The sequence below is a fragment of the Trichechus manatus genome, unplaced genomic scaffold (assembly GCF_000243295.1).
Source record: "Trichechus manatus latirostris isolate Lorelei unplaced genomic scaffold, TriManLat1.0 scaffold00044, whole genome shotgun sequence".
Taxonomy (NCBI): domain Eukaryota; kingdom Metazoa; phylum Chordata; class Mammalia; order Sirenia; family Trichechidae; genus Trichechus; species Trichechus manatus.
Genome location: NW_004443980.1, coordinates 12475207 through 12501276, shown reverse-complemented (window position 1 = coordinate 12501276; position 26070 = coordinate 12475207). Strand labels below are relative to the sequence as shown.

At 40.0% G+C, this 26070-nt stretch overlaps 1 protein-coding gene across 1 annotated transcript in view; it reads right to left on the bottom strand.

Annotated features, from left to right (window-relative positions):
* Positions 1 to 26070, bottom strand: part of ENOX1 (ecto-NOX disulfide-thiol exchanger 1) — a 331173-nt gene that overhangs the window by 23492 nt on the left and 281611 nt on the right. Inside the window, exon 13 of the mRNA XM_004376606.2 lies at positions 8273 to 8375. Coding sequence (XP_004376663.1) covers positions 8273 to 8375 — 103 coding nt within the window. The remainder of the gene's footprint in view (positions 1 to 8272; positions 8376 to 26070) is intronic.

Sequence of the window (26070 nt, the reverse complement as noted above, 5' to 3'; positions counted from 1 at the left end):
TGTTAACCAATGTCATAAAACAATATGTGTACTACTGTTTCATGAGAAACTATTTGTTCTGTAAGCCTTCACCTGAAGTACAATAAAAAAAAAAATAAAAACCACTGAGTAACAGAAGAAATTAAAAATGAAATAAAAAATTTCTAGAATCAAACAAGAATGAAAACGCAACACACCAAAACCTCTGGGACATAGCAAAAGCAGTGCTCAGAGGATAATTGATAGCAATAAATGCGCACATCAAAAAAAGAAGGAAGGGCCAAATCAATAGTTTAACTCTACAACCAGAACAAATAGAAAAGGAGCAGCAAAAGCAGCCATAGTCACCAGAAGAAAGGAAATAATAAAGATTAGAGCAGAAATAAATGAAATAGAAAAACAGTAGAAAGAGTCAATAAGACTAGAAGTTGGTTGTTGGTAAGGATCAATAAAAATGACAAACCACTGGCCAAACTGACAGAGGGAAAGAATGAGAAGATGCAAATAATAAACAAAATAAGAAATGAGATGGGTGACATTACAACAGAACCAACCGAGATAAAAAGGATCGTAACAGAATATTATGAAAAATTCTACTCTAACAAATTGAAAATGTAGAAGAAATGGACAAATTTCTACAAAGACATTACCTACCTACACTAACACAAATTGAGGTAGAAAATCTGAACAGATCCATAACAAAAGAAGAAACTGAAGAGGTCATAAAGAAAACTCTCAATGAAAAAAAGCCACAGCCCAGATAGCTTCACTGGAGAATTCTACCAAACATTCAGAGAAAAGTTGACACTAATTCTACTCTAACTATTCCAGAACACAGAAAAGGAATACTCCCTATTTCATTCTTTGAAGCCAGCATAACCCTGATACCAAAGCCAGGCAAAGACAATGCTAAAAAAGTAAATTACAGACCAATGTGCCACATGAAAGTGATGCAAAAATTCTCAACAAAATTCTAGCCAACAGAATTCAACAGCATATCAAAAAAATAATACATCATGACCAAGTGTGATTCATACCAGGGATGGAAGGATGGTTCAACATTAGAAAATCAATCAACATAATTCACCACATAAATAAAACAAAAGAAAAGAATCACATGATCATCTCAACCAATGCAGAGAAGGCATTTGATAAAATCCAACACCCTTTCCTGATAAAAACTTTCAGCAAAATAGGAATAGAAGGGAAACCCCTGAACATAATTAAGGGCATACACAGAAAACCAATAGCCAACATTATTCTCAATACAGAAAGACTGAGAATATTCCCCTTGAGAACCGGAACCAGACAAGGATGCCCTTTATCACCATTCTTATTTAATATTGTATTGGAAGGCCTAGCTAGAGCAATAAGACAAGAGAGGGAAATAAAGGGCATTCAAATTGGTAAGGAAGAAGTAACACTACCCTTATTTGCAGATGACATGATCCTATACATAGAAAATCCCAGATTTCACAAGAATGTTACTGGAACTAACAGAAGGATGTAGCAAAGTGGCAGGGTACAAAATCAACATACAAAAATCAGTTGGATTCCTCTACACTAACAAAGAGAACTTGGAAAAGGAAATCCGGAAAACAATACTATTTACAATAGCCCACCCCCTCAAAGACAAAATACTTAGGAATAAATATAAGTAGGAATGTAAAAGACTTATACAAAGAAACATTACTGCATTACTACAAGAAACCAAAAGAGACCTTCATAAACAGAAAAACATACCATGCTCATGGATAGGAAGACTCAACATTGTGAAAATGTCAATACTACCCAAAGCAATCTATAGATATAATGCAATCCTGATGCAAATTCCAACAACATTTTTTAATAAGATGGAAACACTAATCTCCAACTTTATTTGGAAAGAAAAGAGTACCCAGATAAGGCATTATTGAAGAAGAAGAACAAAGTAGGAGGCCTCACACTTCCGATGTTAGAACCTACTATACAGCCACAGTAGTCAAAACAGCCTGGTACTTGTACAACGACAGACACATAAACTAATGGAACAGAATTGAGAACCCTGAAGTAAATCCATCCACATATGCACAGCTGATCTTCGACGAAGTGTCGAAGTTCATTAAATGGGGAAGAGATAGTCTTTTTAACAAATGGTGCTCGCAAAACTGGATATCCATTTGGAGAAAAATAAAACAGGATCCATATCTCACACCAAACACAAAAACTAACTCAAAATGGGTCAAAGATCTAAATGTACAACCAGAAACTATAAGGTTTATGGAAGAAAACATAGGGACAAAGCTAGGGGTCCTAATTTATGGCATAGACATTCAAACATAACTAAAAGTGCACAAACAGCAAAAGATAAACTAGATAACTGGGACCTCCTAAAAATTAAATACTTATGATCACCAAAACACTTCTCCAAAAAAGTAAAAACAGAACCTACAGACCGGGAAAAATTTTTGGCAATGACACATTTGACAAGGGTCAAATCCCTAAAATTTATGGAAAACTTCAAACCTCAACAACAAAAAGACAAACAATCCAATCAAAAAATGGGCAAAGGACATGAACAGACACTTCACCAAAGAAGACATTCAAGTGGCTAACAAACACATGAAAAGACGCTTGCAATCATTACTCATTAGAGAGAGGCAAATCAAAACTGAAAGAAGATACAATCTCACCCTGGCAATAATGGCAGTGATCAAAAAAATAAATAAAAAGAAAACAACAAATGCTGGCAAGGTTGTGGAGAGACCGGAACTCTTATATGCTGCTGGTGGAAATGTAAAATGGTACAACCACTGTGGAAAACAGTATGGCGCTTTCTTAAAAAGCTAGAAACAGAGATACCATATGATCCAGCAATCCTACTCCTAGATATATACCCTATAGAAATAAGAGTTGTGATATGAATAGACATATGCACACCCATGTTCATTGTACATTATTCACAATAGCAAAAAAAATGGAAACAACCTAAGTGTCCATCAACAGATGAATGAATAAACAAATTGTGGTACATACACACTATGGAATACTACACAACAATAAAGAATAATGATGAACTGCAAAACATCTCAACATGGATGAATGTGGAAGACATTATGCTGAGAGAAATAAGTCAATCACAAAAAGACAAATATTGTATAAGACCATTATTATAAAAAGTCAAGAAAAGGTTTACACACAGAAAGAAACATACCTTAATGGTTGCCATTAATGGGAGGGGGAGGGAGAATCACTAACTAAATAGAAGATACATGCTAATTTTGGTGAAGAGAAAGGCAATACCCAACATGGAGGATATCAGCACAAGGTGGCCAAGACAAAGGAAGACACTGAGAGAAACACACGAATAAAGGGCAACTACAGTAAATACTATAACATATGCAATCCTGTAACAACAAACAATAATTTACAAGTGGATACGTAGGTAGGTATGTATGCTAAATAGGTGTGAGAGGTCATACAGGAACACACTCATGAGCATATGTAGGTACGATTGTGGCTATTTCTACATACATATTTGTATGTGCTGCATGTATATTCATAGATATAATAGAGTACAGAGTGGGCACAGTTATGGAAACTTCTTAGACATAATCAAACATCTCACAGGACTGAGTTACTGGGCTTGAAGGCCAAGGACCATAGTCTTGGGGGACAGCTAGATCAACTGGCATAACATAGTTCATAAAGATAACGTTCTACATCCTACTTTGGTGAGTAGAGCCTGGGATCTTAAAGGCTTGCCAGAGGCCATCTATGTTACAACCATTTGTCTCTTTCCATCTGGAGCAGAGGAGAGTGAAGAAAACCAAAGACTCAAGGAAGCGATTAGTCCAAAGGACTAACAGCTCACCTGAACTACAGCCTTGTCTAGTCTGAGACCAGAAGAACTAGATGGTGCCCAGCTACCACTATCTACTGCTCTGACCAGGAACACGATAGAAAGACCTTGTTAGAGTGGGCAAAAAATTTAGAACAAAATTTAAATTCATAAAAAAGATGAGACATACTGGTCTGGCAGAGTTGGGAGGAGCCCCTGAGACTATAGCCCTAAGATACCCTTCTAACCTGGAAATGAAGTCACTCCTGGAGATCACAGTTCAGCCAAATAATAGGCCTATAAAATAAACAATAACACCCTCGAGGAATGTGCTCCTTAGAACAATCAACTATCTGAGACCAAAATGGCAACATTTGCCCAAAAGCAAAGATGAGAAAGCAGGAAGGGGCAGGGAAACTCGTGGAATGGAAACGGGGAAGCCAGGGTGGAAATGGGGAGAGTGCTGACACATTGAGGAGACTGCAACCAACGTCATGGAATACTTTGTGTATGAATTAGTGAATGGGAAACTAATTTGGTGGTAAACTTTCACCTAAAGCACAATAAAATGTTAAAAAAAAGAAAAAAAAAAACCAGAGTTTGAGAACAGTTCTCAGGGGACCAGAGAGGTTCTGAAGAAGTGTGACTTTATAAACACTCAAAGTTGTTGAGGCAGTCGTTGACTATAGCTCGATGGGATTTACAATAATGAGTAGCATTAGCAGGGTGCCAGTCATAGTTCCTGGGATTGGAAATCTATTGTGATAGCATTAAGAAAGTAAGAGAAGATGGAGTGATATGGACCCAGAATTATACTGGCAACGTCTTCTCGGAGCTATTAACCTAGCAATAAAAACAAAAAAAAACGAAAAAAAAAACAAAACAAAAAAAAAACTGAGCCATTTTCCGTCATTAAAAGTGGTTTTGAGCCAAACACAGTTCCAGAGCTTTGGTCCTAAATCAAAAGTATTGACTCATTATATCCTACATAACTTCACTGTATGCCAAATCTAACACGTGGGCCATATGTGAAATGAACTAGGAGCTCTGACATGGACACTGAGCATTGTCAAGCTGATCTAACCTTTGGTTACTACAGAGTTGTGAGACATAAAATGCTACCCTGCAATGCTTCATGGAAATCAAATTCTTTTAGATCCTATTATATGTCAACCAATCTTCACAAGGATTGACTGCAAAATAACCCTGAAATCACAACAATAAAGTACTTCCTAAGGGCCTATTTACTTTAGTTGAGTTGGAACCCAGCATCCAATCCCTGTTAATTGTCAAGAAGAAAGTTTGGCAGGATGGTTGAACTTCCACAGACCCTATATAATAGACACCCAACTTATATGCCTTGTAATAAAGACTCCAATTTTATAAATCATCATGAGAATGTCTGAAAAGAATCCATACTTTTGCTCAGATAAATCAGTGTTGCAAATAATCACAAATAACCAGGATTGCTCATTGTTTCTGATGTTCTAGTCTTGAATAGTTTATTTCTCATTTCTCTTCCCTCTCAGGTAATCAAGATCTGTGCCACGTACGTTTCTTATATAACATTTCTGTGCCCCAAGAAGGTGTTGGGGCATCTGAATATATCCACATATAGCATATACTGTTAACACCCAGATATGATGAAGATTTTGCCAATTAGTATTTCCAAGTTGAGGGAGACTTTTATGCTGTGCTCCTGGCCTTCTAGACTGGCTTAGAACAGGCCCACTGTATTCTCTGGTTTAACTATTCCAAAGGCAGATTTCAGGGTAATTGCAAAGAGTATTACTGACCCCCTCCAGATGTATCAGAAGTCCAGGGGACTCCCAGAATCATTCTACTACAGGAGCTCTTCCTGTACAATTCAGAACAGGAGTGCCTGACACTAGGCAGTTCAGGAACCATATTCTGCCTCCACCACAGTCCATATCTAGATTCCAGAAGCTTCAGGAGAGATACTTATGATCTCAACATTCAGGTATGTACAAAGTATAAATGGCCAAACTCAATTAGCAGAGAGGCACATTTAAAGGTAGGTGTAGATGCATCCTTTGGAAAGGTCCATTTTGGCAGTCTTGGAAACTCCCCTCCACCATGGCATTCTTTTGGAAGATTATTCTCTCTTTAACTACAAAAGAGTGTAAGTACATAGGTGCTATGGAGATGGATTTGGGCAGGAGGTCACATCTGTAGTAAAACTTGCATTAAGTAGTGTAAAATACGGAGAAAAGTTGAGAGATAATAGAGAAGTGAAGGGAAAAATCAAACTCCTAGGCTCATTTTAATAAAAGACTTAAATCTCCAGCCTCCCTTCTATCTAAACATTTTCATATATTGTTTCCAAATGGATGTCACCTTGTTTCTCTTATTCAACCCTTAACTCCAAATGCTAATATAAGTAGACTAGCTCAAATGACCAACAGCGAGAAAGTCGGTTGTGCTTTTTATTGACGATCCTTCACTTACTAGTAATATTTTAGTATCTAATTAATAATTCAGTATCTAATTTTAGTAGCAATATTTTTCTATCTAATATACTTGAATTATCTAATTTCATTATTTTTTTCAAATACTGAAGACCTCAGCAGAAGTGACATGATATAAATGTAACCCTCCTATCTACTCTCATTAACCTACAGTGTGTAAAACATATCATTTTTTAAATTTAGAGGTAGCTGATTAAATATATATATATATATATAACTTAATAACCATTTAAGAGACATTGTAAATGAACTGTGTTCTCCAAGAAGAACATAAAAGGGGATGCAATCTGTTTTGAGAGGAAGGAAATAAACTGGAGAACCTCTCCTATTTTAAAAAAAAATCTTCAAGTGTTCTTATTATTCAGACTTAAACAGGGAAAGTTGTCTGCAGATTATTATGTGTTTTGTTCATACTTTAAAAGCATTATGGATGAAATCCCATTTTCCAATAGAAGAATAAAGCAGATAGCAACTCCATATGGGTTCATTTTGGGTTCCTGGAACGACAGCCCATCAGCATGTCTTATGAGGTTTGTGGATGGCATGTTATTACAGCTGTATATCATCAGTGAGAAAAAAATAATTGGTTTTCCTTGGGGTATCTCTAAGCTGATGTCATATTCAATAACCCTGTAGTTGAAAAATCTATATATGATGGATGAAGTTTGGACTATGTTTTGAATTTAATTCCTTCTGTGCCAGCTTCTAAAGGTCCTGGTGTACCTGTCATTTTGAGGGGAGTGCAAGCAGTATTTAGAAAATGCAACCAGGTGTTCCTTCTGCCAGATAACTAACTCTGGAAAAAACAATTTGTCTAATAGTTACAATGGCCTCATTCTTCACTCTTAACCATGCCCCAGAGGAGCTGGTCTGAACCTGGAACCCCACACCAGGGGCAGTGCCAGGGGTGGCTGGAATCAATGCTGTGCATCCAGAGTGATGTGTGGCTTCCCTTCCTCTGGGTTTGAGGGCTGCAGAGACAGAGACAACAGCCTCCAAGGTGGGGTCACAGGCCCATCACCAACACACCCTCACTGAGAACCCTCCCTGTGAGAACAGAACAGTACTACTTTGCATCTGCTGATGATGACTATAGACAGAACAGTTGGAGCATTGTCTCTGATCCAGACCAGGAAAATCCAACCTAGATGCGTTTTGTGGGGGCACTGGAATGCTTTCAGGGGAACAGTAACTGCCTTCCTTCTTCTCTCCTCTTCCTTAACAGCCAGTATGTTTTACTGGTCTTGGGTAATGGATCCAAATTTGGGCAGGGAAGTCTGGATTAGACTGTCCTGCATTATACTAGCACTGGTAACCTAGATGCCCCTATATCATCAGCATTAAGGTCTGACCTCGGGAGTCACCTTAGAATTTGAGTCCCTGGGTAGTGCAAATGGTTAAGCACTCAGCTGCTAGCCTGAAAGGTTCAAGCATCAAGTCTGCCTAGAGGCACCTTGGAAGAAAGTCCTGGTGATCTACTTTAGAAAAATCAGCCTTTGAAAATCCTATGGAATACAGTTCTACTCTGAAACACATGGGGTCACCATGAGTTGAAGTCAAATCGATGGTCACTAGTTTACTGGTTTATGGGGGTTAGAGATTAATATCAAATTCCATGCTGCTTTGGACCTGGGGATCTGTTCTGGTTTGGGACTTTAGAACTGAATCCAACCTGGCCTCAGGCTGAAAGTGACATTTCCAGATTTTAAAATTTACGCTTGTAATATGTGAGATGCAAATTAATCTCTCTTTTGAGTTCAGTTTTATGTCAGATAACCAACTGATACATGGTTAAATAAGAGCAAAACCCTCATTAGTTTTTACTCCACTAATTTGAAATATATGTAATAACCTGAACAAAGTCAATCTCATCTCTGAGCAGAAGGTAAAGCTTTTTTAATTGTTAACAAGTTGGAGGTGAATTACTTAAATATTATTTAAGTAAATTACCTAAGAATTATTGAAGAAAACAGAATTTCCTTACCTATTAGCAGAGCTTCCTTCTCTGATTTTAAACCTTGGCTTCTTTTCTCAATATTGTTCTCTCGGTCTTGGTTGACCAATGCGACTGTCAACACATTGATTTCCTATGAAGTTAAAAAACAAAAGACATATATGTGCTTATGAAGATTCTGTGCATTTCCATAAAATCTTCCAGGTCTCTTAATCTCTGTATATAAAGGAGGTCATCAATTCCATTTATAACAGAGGACTGACACTTTTAAATAATTGATGTACTGGTCCAACAGAAGAAAAGTATTTCTAAAATTTAGGCTCCTAGCAACTACTCCCAGCAAACTAAGTAATTCTCTGTACAAGTGGCAAATTTGCCACACATTATCTTAGACTTTTGTCCATATTTTGATTAAACTCTGCTAGCAAAAACCATATTTGACTGTAGCTGGCACTACTTTAACATGTTTTATTTCAAATATGAATGGACATGATTCTGGAAAAGCATACAGCAGACTGATGGTAATAGTATCCTGGTAATTTGTGTGAGTGTGTGAGGGGCAGGGCCTATTGGAAGGTGAGGCAGAATGAGTGTCGGGCACATGGAAGCTGAGTAGGTATGGATCCTTATACACAACTGCAAAAGGTAGATAAAGCCAAGGTTGGGAAATTCTTTCCTCCTGGAAACTAAAAATGAAGAATTGTATAACAAGCCAATGACACATGAAACACTGAGGCCAGACTATTTTTAGATCTTTCTGTGGTCTTTTTAAATTTAAAAACAGAGACAAAGATTTAATTCACATCCTCCCAGACTTGATACTAGGACTCAAACTGGATAATGATTTTAGTACTAAGTCATTTAATAATCAGAGACCTGCACATAGGAAAGAGCAAAGCCGTAGAGTCATGGATGATTTTGGAGGGGAGTAGCTCATTGAACAACGGGTCTGAAAGAATGATTAATATCATGAGCAAAGAATTAAAGATGTTGTTTCCATTAGATGGTGAGAAATAGTCTGGAAGAATAAACGATAGGGAGATCAGGCCAAGCAGACAAAAAAGAGGAGGCAGGTGTTACCAGGCCTGGAACTAGTTATGGGATAGATATTTAGCTAGTTTATACAAATTAACAAAACTGGCCAGGTATGAGAAATTTGGGGGATCATGTTGAACATGTAAAGAGCACAAATCCCATCTGAAGGTATTCAAATAAAAGCATAAACTTAGTGCATGCCAATCAAAATAGATCTGTGGACTGAACTTGACCTATGGGCTGTTGTTGCTGTTGTCAGTTGTCACTGAGTCAGCTCCTACTCATGGTGACTCCAGGTACAACAGGATGAAACGTTGCCCAGTCCTCCGCCATCTTCATGATCAGGGGGATTTAGAAATTTCCAGGAGAAAAGGCTCTTCTGGGGAATCGTGGTTGAAATACTTGGTGAGCATGTTGGAAGCTCCTCTAAGGGTAAGAATTATCAGCTGAAGACTGAGTGATCAAGACTGAGAGAGAGGTGAAGATGGTAAGGTACTGAATTGAGGGAATTACAGTGATCTGATGAGAGATCAGAGAGAAGATCTTGGTTGCCCAGAGGGTATCAACTGGGACCTGAGGTTTATGATTACAGTGTGGCCATGTGGACAGGGGTCAGATGGAGTTGGAGCCAGCTGGACATAAAAGGTCACTGGGGCTGAAAGACGCTCTTATACTTTAATAAAAGGATCTTAGGAACCAGCTCAATGGAAACACAATGTAGAACTTTAAAAAAGAAAAAAACTCAAAAGTTTGTGTACACAGGATTAGAACATTTTATAAAGAGTAATTACAAGGAAAGGACTAGGAATTCCTTCTGTGATGAAAGAGGATATGGTGTTTTCTGATTAGGCTGTCTCAATTAAACGAGAGGAGGATAGTGTGTACCCTTCATCTCTCTGTGCTAGTAGGGTCAAGGAGCCGCTGAGTTCTGCTAGTGGTATGTTCTAAGGACAAACAGGTTCTGCAGGAATATGACACTGAACCTCCATGCCTGGGATGGTAACACTGCTGAGCAGAGTGCAGGCTGGGGCTCTGTAAAGGTTTCCCAACAAACACAAGAGGTTTAGGAAGGAAGAGACTGGAAGAACATTAAGTAGGATGATGACTACATCACTTTTAAAAAATATAAATAATGAACCCAAGGGATGAGTGGAAACAGCGTCTACAAGATAGCATGATCTGTTCACTGCCTGAATGATAATTGAGGCCAAATGAAATTACTCACAAGAGTTTAGCAGACAACAGGCCCAAATTAATTGCCAAGACTGAGTGGTATCCTGGGGCCATAGTACAGTTGAGGATGGCAGGTTTAGTGAGGGAGATGGACCACAGAGGGCAGGTATCACTAAGGAGTCAGCAGGAAATGGCAATGGAGGGATATATTGAGACCACCCAAGAATGCTGTTAGGCATTTGTCCCCGTGTCCATGGCTGAAATCATAAAGAAAGGGGGACGTTGAACAGGGCCCCAGTAAATGCTACTGAATCAACAATGTCTACAAGAGTCAGATATCGCCTGATGCTGTGATGATGTTTTAGGTTTGGGCAAATTAAGAATGGAAATAATAGAGTTCTAAGACCACCTTTCTATGGAAATATTTCTTGGGATTGAATATTGTAGCCTTTGCCCTGCTGACCACAAATGGTGTACTCCTCCATGGTCATCAGCAGTGACTCTGGAAGGAGACACACCTCTCTGCAAGGCTCCTACAACAACCCAGAAGTCCTGGGCTGGACAGAGACCCAAGGCTTGGCAGACACATCAGCCTCTAGATACTTCTGTGAGTTCTGTCCAGGATGGAGATGGAGCTGCTTTCCTGACTTTTCTAGGAGGGAGAAGAAGAACTATGCCGGGATTGGTACAGGACTGGATGTAAGCTGATCAAGTAAGCTCCAAGGAGTGCTTGCATATTGTAATAAACTGACATAAGGAATCTCTAAGACAGGAAATATCATTTCCTTGACAGTAAAAGGAACATCCAAGTATGCTAAATAGACACATGGGTCTATAATATCATTTAGTGGAATGGACTAGCTTGTGACCACTTAAAAGAGTTACTACTAAGTGCCCTGAAGGCTAAGCCTGCCTTGGGCACGATATAAGCTCTGACTCTTGCTGACAACATCACAGTTAATGAGATGGGTAAACTCTCATGTAATACAGTTGTTCCCAACGACAAATAAAAATTAAAGTTAATTTGGATATGTTTTAAGGGCTATAAGACAGGATAGTGATTTCAGACAGTCACTTTATATGCTATGCTTTAGTCTTTTTTCACTATAACAAAAGAGGGAGTGTCTTAATTACTTATGAATCATGGGTTCCTTAGAAAATAAGGTTAATTTGAATTGGCTATATTTATAATAGTGTTGTTCAACTGAATAACAGAATTAAAATTATTGGTATTCTGCAAGTTTGAGGTAGTCTATAAATTATTAACTAGATATAAGCAGTATCTGTCCTTGCTCCTCAATGTGTTTTACTTAGTGCCTATAATCTAAATTACCATCCAGTGTTGGTTTAAAGAGCTCCATCATCATGACTGGTGAAGGGGAAAGGAACACACACAAGAGAATGTAGAACTAAATAAGCCCCCAAGCTAAATCTCTGTTGTAGTTAAGCTAAGCCTGTCTTTACTTTCAGCCATCTAATAAATATTTATGCCACATACATATATTATGGGCCTATTATATGCTAAGGAATGCTAAATTTTTAGGGATAGTGAGTCCAAAGTGGCAAGAAGTGTGTGTGTGCTTATCCAGCGATCAGAAAACAATTTTTAAAAAGATCTACAAGAAAGCTTACATGAAATGTCAGAAGGTGAAGCTGGAGAAGTAGGTAGATCATAATAAGGAATTTGGATTTTATCTGGAACGCTTACCTTGTGAATAGTTTCAGTAGAGGAGTTATATGAACAAATCTGCATCTTTAGACGTTTGTTTGGAGGCAACTGAAACTTGAGGCAAGGATACGGGGTAGGAGGAGTCTTTTATAATAGTCTATTAGATTACCTTTTGATGATGAGCGTCAAAACCAAGACAACGGTGCACAGAGTACAAACTTAAAGATATTTAGGAGACGGAATTAAAAAAAAATCTGGTGAACGAGTAGATGAGAAAAATATCGAGGATGCCTTGGTGAACAGGAAAATAGGGAAAGAAGCAAAGTATGGGAGATGATGATGGTACATTCAGTTTTTGGAATGTTGAGCTTAAGGTTTCTATGACATAACCTTGTCAAGATATCTGGAAGTAGGATGTACAGGTTATGAACTTAGAAGCAAGGCCCTGGCAGTCTTTATATGCTCCATTTATCAGGTTTGTGTGTGCAGCAAGCAATGCAGATGTCTCTTTTGGGACAAAGAGAAGGCTTGCTTATTGTTTGATATAGAAGAGGTGGATTTCCCAAGCTCAGTGACCCCTTCCTATAATGCAACCTCCTGCATGTGCAGGCTTCTACTTGGGCCCTCTGTGTTGTCCCCGGTGCTTGCTGTGCCCTGAGTAATAAGGGCCCTTTGTCTCTGATCCAGGAGTCTAGGGTCTCCTGCTAACATCCCTGAAACTGTAACAGATTAATTGGTTAGACTGAAAGTAGGATAAAATCACATTCCAGACTCTTGTAACCTTCACTGATGAAATTCACCAATCCCTGAGCTCCATGTTTTCCAAAAACCCTACACAGTATTAGCAGTTTGCTCCACTTGGAGAGACTGTGCCTGACCACTATAGTTCTCCCTTATGAAAGTAAGCAATAACAATTCATCTTTGTGTTCTTTATTTCAGGTATTGAGTGACCTGATGATCCTCTGACAATTATAGAGATCCACCAATATTATTTGAGGACCCTTCTTTGGCAGGATTTCAGGAACTCTCAGGCCCACAACTGTACTTACTAGGCCCTTGCTGCTGAAATTCAACGTGTCTGTCTGATTTGCTACCATTATGTCAGCCTCAACAACAATTTGACCTCTGGCTGGTTTCACTGAACTCTTATTGCTGAATTTATTTTGTTATCCTAGAATTTATAAGGTCATTAGATCTAGGTCTTTGTATAAGATAATTAGACCTCTGATTTCTAGGTACACAATTTGGTAAATATTTTTGTTTAATCTTGCTTTTTCTCCTGCTGCTTGTTTTGCTTTTGCTCTTTTTCATCATTTATATAAAGTCTTACCTCTCATTTTAACTAGACTTCACAGTAGCATTAAACCTACTCTCTTTTCTTGGCTTCCATGACACCACCCTGTGCTGGCTTTTCCTCATATGACTCTAACTGCTCCCTCTGTCTCCTTTGCCAGATGCTTATTTTCTCCACCTGGCCTTGAAATGTTGACATTCTTCAAGCCTTGGACCTAGGCCCTCTTCTTGTATGTTTTATGCCAGGGCTTGTCAAAACACTGCCCTGTGACTGGGCGCTTGAGGTAAGACTGGATTTTATATTTCTAAATGGCTGAAAAATCAAAAGCATAATATTTTGTGATGTATGAGGGAAAAAACGTCTTATATGTTTATGTTTCCAATTATCAGTCCTCAAAGTCAGCTTGAATTGAATTGGAGACTTAATACCCCTATATTTCCACTTATTCTCTGTGGAGCACTCCCTTCTCTGAGAAAATGCTTTAGCAGATCATTGTATTGAACAGGCTATACAGGCTAAAGTCCTTAAACAAGAACCGCTTATCAAGCAGAAAGACAAATCCATGGAAAAGTTCAAGGATTCCATTATAGATATACAAAATAGGGTCTAATTCCAAAAAAAAAGATGGTAGTCAAGTTGTGAGGAGTTCCTGCATGGTGCGAACGGGTTAATGCACTTGGCTGCTAACTGAAAGGTTGGAGATTCAAGTCTACCCAGAAGAGACTCGGAAGAGAGGCCTGGAGATCTACTTCCAAAAAATCAGCCATTGAAAACCCTATGGAGCACAGCTCTACTCTCATACTCAGGGGATCTTCATGAGTCTGAATCAACTTGATGGCAATCTTTTTTTTTTTTTTTAAGTCAAGTTGTAAGATTCATGCAGATAAGTCTGGTGTTGTCATTGCGGCTGTAGGGTAGGTAGCACATGACAAAACCTCAAATGGATGCTTGCTAAAACCCTCCATGGAAACAATCCATCACAGAAAAAGCAACTTGACCATGATATCAAACACCCTCGTTGTTGTTAGTTGCCGTCAAGTCGATTCTGACTCATGGCGACCCCGTATGTGCAGAGAACTGCTCCATACGGTTTTCAAGATCTTTCAGAAGCAGACGGCCAGACCTGTCTTCTGAGGCACCTCTGGGTGGGTCTGAACCATCAACCTTTCGCTAGTAGTCAAGAGCTTAATTATGTGCACCACTCAAAGACTCCTCAAACACCCTCAGAAGAACATTTTCACGGATATCAGAGGAAATATCCAGTTTATGCTTCATCTCTAACTTTGAAAAAAATAATCAAGGCTGGAACCAGGCTCTACAGGACGCTTTGCTTATTTTCTGGATGGCTGAAAACTTCTCTTTGTTAGAAAGCTACAACACTCACTCCAGATGCTAAAAAACAATTAGATTTCATATTCTCTACCTAGGACACTCCAACTTATCTATTTAATATTTGGGGAAAACACTTTACCGGAACATTGAATCTTAAATTATGCAAGGCTTTGCCCCTTGCTGAATAACTGCATTGTTTTTATTACCCGCCCCCCCCCAAAAATCCCTGGAAAATGGAAGGGATCTTATCAGAATGGGAAAGTTTCATCATTAGAAACATTAAACAGAGCTTCTCCAGAGGACCTCCAGAAGTAGATTGTCCATGGAAGTTGTCTGCTGACCCAAGGTCCTTTAAATAAGTTGATGACTGCACCGTGTAGACAGCTCCCTCCCAGACCATAAGAACAAGGTTCTCCTGGGTCCCTGAAATCACTGGTTGTCATTCTCTCCTTTGACTACTTTGGTCATATTGTCCTATTTAGAGTTTAAGGTTATATACTTCTGACTTAGCCTGCAATTTTCCCTTACTAAAAAGAATACTTGCTTAATTTCTGAGCTTTACTAGGGACAATCACTACCCTATTTCTATAGTTTAGTTCTCCTAAGTTATTGTTATCACAACCAATTTGAACAACTTTTGAATATATTTTGTGGGATTAACAGTTAGACCAGTCCAAGCATATGTGTTCCAAACACCCTCAGTTAACTATATTTTCTTAGAAAGAGTCCACAGGGATAAAACCTTTCTTGGAAAAAAAAAAAAATAATAGTAGAAACAACTTCTGAGGATAGTAACTCCATCCACAGGAGTTGAGCAACTGGAGGTAGTCATCAAAAATTTGTACTTAACTTTGGATGGCAGAGTAAGTAATATAGCCCTTACTCTGGGAACACAACAAACCTTTCTTAGCCTAAGTACATACAAAAAATAGAAAAGCCTTGGATTTTCTTTTGGCCAACAAGGGTAAATCTGCACCATTACTAACACTTCAGTGTGCACATGGATTACTAACACCATGAAATGGAATAACCTACGCTTAAACTAAAAGGAACGACAATCCGGCTATTTAAAGTAAACATAGGGAGTTGTTTGGGACTTGTTTTCTTGGGAAATCTTGAGCGATGGATTCCAGTACCTTCTTAAAATACTCTGTTACACTTGTCTCACTGTTGTATGTTTGTTGTCCAGAGTCTTAAACAGTTCTACATAGCCATTGCCCCTGCAGATGATTCAATAAATGGTTCAAAGACAAAAAAAGAGAAAATCATGCTGATCAATACTTGAATTAAAAATGAGCCCTATGAAAAATAAAACCTCAACTTCAAGGAAAATATCTGGACAAACCTTGATAGTATCTCTTGTAGCTTTGACTGAGGGAAGGCAAAAAGGGAGTGATTGCTTAGGACTGAAGAGTCAATGGATGCTGATGATGTGGAAGCAACTGAAAGCTTTCATAACACGCGATACGAGGTGGGAGAGACTTGAGCATGTTTGTTTTATATTCTCTGTGAATGTGGCCACAGTGAGCAGGAGACCTGGGGAGAGCCTCTAGCCTTATTCAGTACAAAGGATGCTACTTTCTTTTTGTCCAGACGGCAGGAGGTAAATGAGGATGGACGTGGATCAATACAGAATGCACTGGGGAAGGGACATGAAGGGCTTCTGCCTGATAGCCTTTATTTTGTCTATGCAAAATCACTTATGGAAACTAAAGAGGCTTGAAGAAACAAGTGTAGCTTTAGAGGTTGCGAAGAAATAAGAGATAAGTAATGGAGGAAAAACACAGCAAGATTTCCAGAGAGACAGTCCCATAGATCAGCAGACAGTAGACCCCATGAACTGGTGGGGGCAGCAATCCATAATCTGTACAATTTTTCTCCAGAATCATCCAGCAGTCTGGATGTAGGAGAAGAAATATTGCTCCAGGACTGGATATGGTGGTGATGGTGAATTAGGGGACAATATTTTATCATACCTAACCTTTAAAGGGAGTCCCTGGGTGGTGCAAATGGTTAATGAGCTTGGCCGCTAACCAAAAGGTTAGAGGTTCGAGTTCATCCAGAGCTACCTGGAAAGAAAGGCCTGGTGATCTACTTCCAAAAATCAGTCATTGAAAACTCTGTGGAGCACAGTTCTCCTCTGACACACATGGGGTCACCATGAGTCAGAGCTGCCTCGACAGCAACTGGTTTGGTTAACCCTCAACGGGACAAAGGGATGAGGAAATTGCAAACATTGCTAACTGAAAGAGAATAAATGAAGTAAAAGACCACGAAGGAAATAAGTGGAACAAAAGAGAGTGGCATATTGATAAACAGGACACAGATGCATTGGACAGGTGGTTTCAACCATAGCAAAGAACTAGTTTACTGGAACAAGAGTCGGGTAGCTGGAAATAGGGTTGGTGATAGGGAAATGTCTGGATTCAAAATTTGAGATCTAGAACACTTAAGGAATAAGAATGTCTATGATGTAGCCATGGGATTTAGAAATTGAAGCAGAGTGGAGGTGAAAGGCACTAGAGATGAGAAGGTTATAGGATAAATGACTGACATTCACAGGAATGTGATTTCAAGGAAATGCAGAACAATCTAAAATTCTGAAGATCCTTTATCATGCAATCACATTAAAATTCTTTATCCTGATAGATGTAATGTGCCCTGAAGAAGGATGTGCCTGCTAGATGTTCTGGAAAAGATGTTTCAGATCCTTAGAGATTGCAAATGGGAAGTAGATAAGTGTGGGTGAGGGTGGGAGGTGAAAAAGGTTCTGAGGATAAATTGCTAACGGTGTACAAAGCATACAGCAGGAAGGACATCTCTGGATGGGAATCAAGAGCTTCCTCTCAGTGAGATCTATTGCATTATGAAGTAGTCTTCCCAAGGAAGACAGTACCAAGCACACCACACTAGAAAATACACGCCAGGTAACAAGCTGGCACTGGCAAGAGAATGAACAAGATTATGTAATAAATCTTTTCTTCATTTACCTTTTAACTCTAATCTCTGTGATATTTATAAGGAATCTTTAAAGTGCTGGAGTAGAGGTTCTCAATAATTAGAAGAGAGATCACAGAGATTTTTTAGATGTCTTAAAGTTTTAGTTATTTGAAGTCAGAAATTTCCCCTCTAAGAGTCTTTATCCATTACCTTGAGAAATTATCAGAGAAGATGTGACATCAAGTCAATGTCTTCAGATGCTTTCCAACGACCCATAGGAAAAGTCAGAAGTCACGACCTGGCATTTTGTGGTCAATTCTACCAAAACAGCATGGCCCTTTATATGCTATGTCTAGTCATGTTCCCAAAAAGCCCTCTCCTCCCTTCTCTTAGCCACTGGTTATATTTTTACGAACAGCAAATTTAGAAAACTCTTTATCGATAGTTTACTGAGCTAGAATTGTGCTTTGTTTTTTGTTTTTGTTCCTCCCCAATATCCAAGGACCAAGAATATGGCTTCTCCTTTTAATATTCTTTTATTTCATTAGTCCTGTGGCCTCCTTATCTTTAGTGATGTTATCTTTCTGTTGCAAAGTTCTTGAGTACAAGGTGTGCACCCACTGTGTCTGCTACCTCACTACCGAAAATCTCAGCTTTCTCGTCAACTGCCCTAAGAAACTGCCCTCTGAAAGACTTTCAGTGATGCCTTTCTCTCCAAAGAGTAGTTTCTCAGTTCTTTTACCATGTGATATTTGACGGCATTGATCAACTCCTCTTAAACCATCTACCTCACTCGCTTCTAACACATAAGAGGTCATGGTCTTTTTCCTTCTAAATTTTCCTTTCTCTTCACCAGCTTTTTCTTTCCTCTATTTGCCCAGTGCACATGGAGAAGGTTACTCTTGTCCTCTTGTCCTTATATTCTAAGTTTTGTACTTGTCAAGGCTCAGTCCCCAGTTTTTCTTCTTTATCCTCTTTTTTTTTCAGAGTTTTTTAATTCTCCTGGGTTCAACTATCATCAAACTTGATTCTTTAAGCTTCTGTTACTTATCATCCATTGACCACTGGGCTTGCCTTCTTGAATTTACCATTGTCCAATTCAAATTCAAAATGAATTTGATGGAAATTCAAAGTGATGGAAGAGACACTACATATTTGGTTTTAACCTTGGCTCTTCCAGCAACAACTGGTTGACCTTGGGCAAGTTACTCAACATCTTCAAGCTTCAGGTCACCAGTCTAAAAATGAGGGTGCCGGGTTGGGTCAATCATCTCTAAAGCTCCCTGGAGCCCCAACAGCTCTACAGAAGCAACATGGAAGGTCCACGGGGGCAGATCTCTGGAATTCCGACCCCTCCGTTGCTTTTATCTGTTTTATAATACTGGGCTTCTGTGTGATGCTTCATTTAAATAAAAGTTCTTATACCAAAAAAAAAAAAAAAAAAGGTCTGAATCTAAGTTCTTCCTGATATGGTTTGTCTAATATTCTATACTTCTATGTCTAAAACCCAATTCATGTCACTTCTCAAACTGTATGCTCTTCTAACTTTTCTGTATCTATTAGTAGCACCATCATTCTTTCACTTGCAGTGGTTGGAAACTTTCATTTTATCTTTGATTCATTCTCTCTCATACTCTAAGTGCTTTTATTGTTGTCAGGTACTTTTGAGTCTATTCCAACTCATAGAGACCCTATGTACAACAGAATGAACACTGCCCGGTCCTACGCCATTCTCATAATCATTGCTATGTTTGAGCCCACTGTTGCAGCCACTGTGTCAATCCATCTCATTGAGGGTCTTCTTCTTTTTCAGTGACCCTCTACTTTACCAATTATGATGTCCTTCTCCAGGGACTGGTCCCCCCGATAACATGCCCAAAGTACGTGAGACAAAGTTTTGCTATCGTTGCTTCTAAGGAGCACCCTGGCTGTACTTCTTCCAAGACAGATTCGTTTATTCTTATGGCAGTCTATGGTATATTCAATAGTCTCCACCCACTCCATAATTCAAATGCATCAATTCTTCTTTGGTCTTCCTTACTCACTGTCCAGCTTTCACATGCATAGGAAATGACTGAAAATACCATGGCTTGGGTCAGGTACATCTCAGTCCTCAAAGTGATATATTTGGTTTTTAACACTTGAAAGAGATCTTTTGCAGAAATTTGCCCAACGCAATCCATTGTTTGATTTCTTGACTGCTGCTTCCATGGGCTTTGTGAATCCAAGTAAAATGAAATCCTTGACAACTTCAGTATTTTCTCTGTTTAACATGATGTTGCTTATCGGTCCAGTTGTGAGGATTTTTGTTTTCTTTATGTTGAGATGTAATCCATACTGAAAGCTGTAGTCTTTGATCTTCACCAATAAGTGCCTCAAGTCCTCTTTGCTTTCAGCAAGCAAGGTTGTAACATCTGTATATCACAGGTTGTTAATGTGTCTTCCTCCAATCCTGACATTGCATTCTTCTTCATATAGCCCAGCTCAGCATACAGATGGAATAAATATAGCGAAAGGATACAACCCTGACACACACCTTTCCTGATTCAAGTGCTTTTAAGATTTCCCTACATTCAAAGTCTATCAAGTCTCTGTGAAAAGTCTCTCATGCCCTTGCTACCTGTCCATTTCCACTGTTAGTGCTATTGTATCCATTCTCCCCGTTTCATACTTGGAGCACTGAAAGGACCTCCTGCTTCATTTCTGCATCTGGTCTCCTCCTTGATCAATCCACCTTATGTGATCACATCAATTTTCCAAAATGTTACTTCCATCAAGGAGCCCTGGTGGTGCAGTGGTTGAGTGCTCAGCTGTTAACAGAAAGCTCAGAGGTTCGAACCCACCAGCTGCTCACCGGAAGACCTGACAATCTGCTCCCATAAAGATCACAGTCAAGAAAATCCTATGGAGCGGTTCTATTCTGTCCTCTAAGGTCGCTATGAGTTGGAAACGGCTCGATGGCAATGAAATTTAGGGTTTTACAGGTCATTTTCATTTTGTCAGTGTCTGATTTAAATCTTCAGATGGTTTCCAACAACCCACAGGAAAAAGTCAGATGTCACAGCCAAAGTCCTATCCCTGTTACATGTATGTCCAGTTAGGTTCTTAGAAAGCCTTCTCCTCCCTGCCTTTCCCTCACCACGTCTTACATACATCTTTACGCACAGCACAAGTCTCACATCTCTCAGAGGCATTTGTCCTGGGCCACTTACAAGTCTGTCTTATCTGGATGCATTTTCTACGCCATTTATGTGGCAGTTGACCACTTACACATTTGGGTAGAAATGACTTTCACCTGTGTTTGTTTTCTCAACAAAGCAGCTGACTCCTATAGGGCAGTCATCATATCCAAGTAAGAGAGGTGGCATGGCTGAGCAGAAAGGGTGTTCTAATTCTGTCACCATTATTTACTTATGGGATAACTTCAGGCAGGGCTTCTCTTTAAGCTTTAACTTTCTCTTATGTAAAACATGGATAATACCCTATGGTTATCCCCCAGGGTTGTTGTGAGGACCAAATGTCACATGTGAGAAAGTGCTTTTGAAAGCTATAAACTTGTAGGAATAGATTGTGTCACTACTACTGTGTCATTACTCATTTTTATTACTCACAGGATTGACTAGATACAGAACAGGTGCTTCATACACATTCGGGGAACAGAATCCACTCAAGAATTAGGTACAGGACCTTGACTGCAATCACATGAAAGTAGGTACACAAAAATGAGAAAAGTGGTTGTGTTCAAATACTACATATTTTTTGTTTTCTAAATTTTCTATGGCAATGTTATTACATTGTTAGCCTTATAATTAAAAAAGGAATAAAAAGAAACCAAAGAAATTCATGTGTCATTTTAAAGACCTTATGTAAGCACAGCCAACAGCTGAAAACCTCATTAAATAACACGGTGGGTCACCCCTCCTCCTCTGCCGCACACTCTAAATGGGGAGATGGGAAGACCACCACCATGTGACTTCCCCTATGGCCCTCCAAGGAATGGCTACTAGAGCAAGGCGAGTGGGGCAGTCGACAAGACCTTCATGGCAAAGGTTCAGTGTGTCACTTCCCACTCTGCCAACACCACACTACAAGGCTCTCATTCCTTCTCTACCCTCCTTGTTCTGTGGCCTTGTTTTGCTGTTTGCTCTCAGACCCTCATCTTAAACATCACCCTTCATGAGATCTGGGGCCCCTTAGACCATAGTCCATATGTCAATCTGCTACTTTCTCGTCCTTTACTCACATCCTTTCAAAGTACCAAAAGCAATCCATCAAACCATATGCCATCACCAATAACCTTCAAGATATGCTTCGTGAGATAATAGCTGTGACTGGGGGAGCAAGGAGTTTGGAAATACCACTCACACTTTCTTTTATGACCCAGTGACTGGCACACACCAGATGCCCAATGGCTGATCACTGAAGGGATGACTCGCAAGCCTGGGAGAGTGGAAAAAATGGTGGATTCGGACAAAGAAGACTCAGTTCTGACTGTCACTGACTTACTGTATTTCCTTGCTTCAATTTTTTTTTTCTATTTGCAAAAAGAGGGATTTAAAGTAGGTGATCTTTACAGTGTCTTCCTAATCCAAAATGCTATGCCTTCTTTATGCCCCTTTCCCTGACTTGGAATTTCCCTTCATACAAAGGCAGTCAACTTGGTACAGACAATATGTATTCATCCTGGATTTCTGATGCCAATAAGATTTAGGAGAAAAGAGAAAGCAGAGGGAGAAAAACAGCAGAAAAGGAATGACAAGAATGAGTGGTGAGTAATTTCAAAATTTCTCATGTTTCCAGGAAAATGGAGTGTCTACCGATCCCCCGAGAGTGAGCATGATCTCAGGAATTTTCTGTGCATGAGAGATCCCAAGGCCTCACTCATCTAATCAGCTGTGAAGCTTGCCACCGCCAGTCCCTAGGGTCGTGGGCTCCTACCCACCTGTGCCCTCTCCCAGCAGCCTGTGGTGTTCAGGGCCTGCACAAGGGAGGCCTTGGAGGCCCAACAGGCTTCAGCGTCAGAGAGACAACTTGAAAGCAGACATGAAGGGCCCTGCCCTCAGCCAAGACGTGGCGATTCATCACAACGCGGCCATGGTTTACATGCTGAGACATTTCACCTCACTGGTGCTCAACTGCTGGACTCTGGCAAGTAGACATTTTGTCCTGAGACAACCCAAGAATGGAGTTTTCTAAGATTTCCAATTGCAAAGATTAAAACAGGTGAGGACTCATTACAGGTCATAAAAAGGACCCTTTAAAAAAAGGCAGGTGAAAACTCAGTGTGGTTTAGGTGCTGGAGATATGCATATATGGTTATGGTGTCTCTCCTAGCTGCCTTCTGTTTAGGTCGTCTTTACTTAACAAATTAAGAAGCCCTGGTGGCACAGTGGTTAAGCACTTGGCTCCTAACCAGAAATTTGGAGGTTTGAACCCACCAGCTGCTCTGTGGGAGAAAGATGTGGCAGTCCGCTTCCATAAAGATTTACAGCCCAGGAAACCCTATGGGACAGTTCTACTCTGTCCTTCAGGGTCGCTGTGAGTCAGATATGACTTGATGGCAACAAGTTTCGGGTTTTACTTAACAAACATTTATATGGTATTGACCATATGTACTTTGCAAATATGAACTCATTTAACACAACAACCCTAGGTCAGTACCTGTACATAGCCATATTACCGATGAGGAAAACAAGGCATAGAGAGGCTAATGACTCGCCTAAGGTCACACAACTAGTAAGAAGTAGACTTGGGATCTGAACCAATGCCGTCTTGCTCCAGAATCTTAACCACCATCGTAGACTGCCTCTCTTGAATGTCCTCCTGGCACCTTTTACTATCCTTGGCGATTGAAAAATGTTTTGGAGAATGAATGTCCAGTGGCTGCAGAGCACTGGGACTGAATTCCATTCTGAGGGCTACTGACAGACCCAGCTCATCCGGGAGCCAGTGGGTCTCCAGGCAGGCCTGATGGGCAGTGCTTCTTGCAAGCCATGGAAGGAAGTGGAGAGACAAGGCAGGAAGCCTCCTAGGGTCCAGAAGAGGAGCAGCACCAGCAGGGACAGGGCCTGGCTGCCTGCTGCTGTTAGGTGGCCACAGACTTCCTCTGGACATGTGTGACTTGCTGTAACCATGGTCTATGCAACAGGGAAGGATTTCTAAGGCAGAGAGCTGGGGCCCGTGCCAGCGAAGAACAAGACGGACACAAATAATCTCCGGGTTTGGCAGACGCGGGCATGTGAGAGAGGAAAGCTACACTCCAGAAGGCGGCATTCCAGAAAGACTAAGTATGGACCACGTATGGTGAGGGATGAGAAGGCGAAGAGGTGAAGCAGCGGGAGCCCAGCCACATCCCAAGTATGTGGGGATAAAGTGGAACCACTGAGGTGATGGGGAAAGGGAGGGAAACGGGTACAGAGTCATTCTGAAGGGAGAAGGGGGATTCTATATGTGAAGCCGAATCTTCACATATAGAAGAGAGCTAAAATGTTAAACAAGTCTGGATGACCAGAAGAAGAATGATGCTAGAATTAGAGATCATAAAGAATTAGAAGCACTGGCGTGTGAGGAAGACTTGTACTTTAGAAATGTTGGATTTGAGGTATTGCAAAGGCAGCTGGAAGTACGGGATATGAGCTCATGAGAGCATTTGGGTTGGGAGTGTCCCTTCCCCACCCTCTCCAGATCTCTGCATGGTCCCAGGGCGCACCTCTTGTCCCAGCAGTAGTAGTAACAGTGATTCCTTTCCCCTCCAGTGTCCCTGTTTGGACTTAAAATCATGTCATTCCCCCCAAGAAAAACCAGTTACTATCAAATTGACCCTGACTTATGGTGTCCCCCTGTGTGTTGGAGTAGAACTATGCTCCATTTGGTTTTCAATAGCTTATTTTTTGGAAGTAGATCACCAGGCCTTCCTTCTGAGGCATCTCTGGTGGACTCGAACTCCAATCTTTCACCAGCAGCAGCCGAACACATTAACTGTTTACACCGCCTGGGACTCCAATTATGTGATCACTCTACCTATAATCATTTCTCTACACAGCAGCAGTGCCCCAGTACCTAGCACAGTGCCCTGTACTTAGTAAATGGGCAACCAATATTTTTTGAAAGTATGAAGAGTGGACCCTCAGTGATATTTGTTGAATTAAGTTGAAGGAATCTGTTACTATGCAGAAATGATGAACTTCAAGGAAGAAACTGACTGGCAATCCTAAGGATTTGGTCAGTATCCTTGGTTTAGAGTAATTTACAAGAAGTCAGCGAGGATTTTGTATAGTATATGGTAAAAAAACCATACAAACACCAACAACAAACACAACAGTAATATAATAGCTTTGGGTATTGTTATGGATTGAATTGTGTGCCCAAAAAATATGTGTCGTAAATCCTAATCTTTCTGCCTGTGGTTATAATCCCATGTGGGAATGGGTTGTCTCTGAAATATTAATGAGGCGGGATTAGTGTAGGATGTGTCTTGAGTCAGTCTCTTATGAGATATAGAAGAGATTAAACAAGCACGCCAGCAAGCAGAAATGGGGGGAGGTAGATACCAAGCAACATGGTGATCTCCAAGGAACTAGGGAATAGAAGCTGAAGAGACAAGGCCCTTCCCCCTGAGCTGACGGAGAGAAAAAGACTTCCCCTAGGGCCGGCACCTTGAATTTGGACTTCTAGCTTCCTCAACTGTGAGAAAACAGCTTTCTGTTTGTTAAAGCCGCCCAGCTGTGGTATTTGCGTCACAGGAGGGTCAGACAGCAGCACGAGATGACCAAGACAGGTATCGGGCGTTACTTTGGTCCTTCGGCGCATTTATTGTAGCGTCATTTTAAAGTGAAATACTTCAAAGCTTAGACTAAAAAAGGTAAAGATTTAATTGTTAGTTTGTATCTATTATTATTATTTTATATATTTTTAATACGTTCATAATTTAAATATTAACTTATTTTTCGGAGACCAAAATATAAGCCTTTCCTTTCTATACAGCAGAGACTTTTCTCCAGTTCACTTTAATTCTTAATAGTAAACTTTACTGGTTTTCTCATTACAAATACGTTGTGTATGAGAGTCTGTATGCATGTGTAGAGTCACTAGAAAACTGACAAAATTCAGATGAGCAAAAACAAAATAAAATTACTTGAAATTCTACTACCCAGACAGAAGCACTATTAACATTCATTTACCTTTTATATCTTATATATACCCCCCCCATATATTGTAAACCCTTGTAGTGTAGTGGTTAAAGCAACTGACTGCTAACCAAAAGGTCGGCAGTTCAAATCCACCAGGCGCTCCTTGGAAACCCTATGGGGTAGTTCTACTCTGTCCTATAGGGTTGCTATGAGTTGGAATCAACTCAACAGCAACAGGTTTGGTGGTTTTAAAAA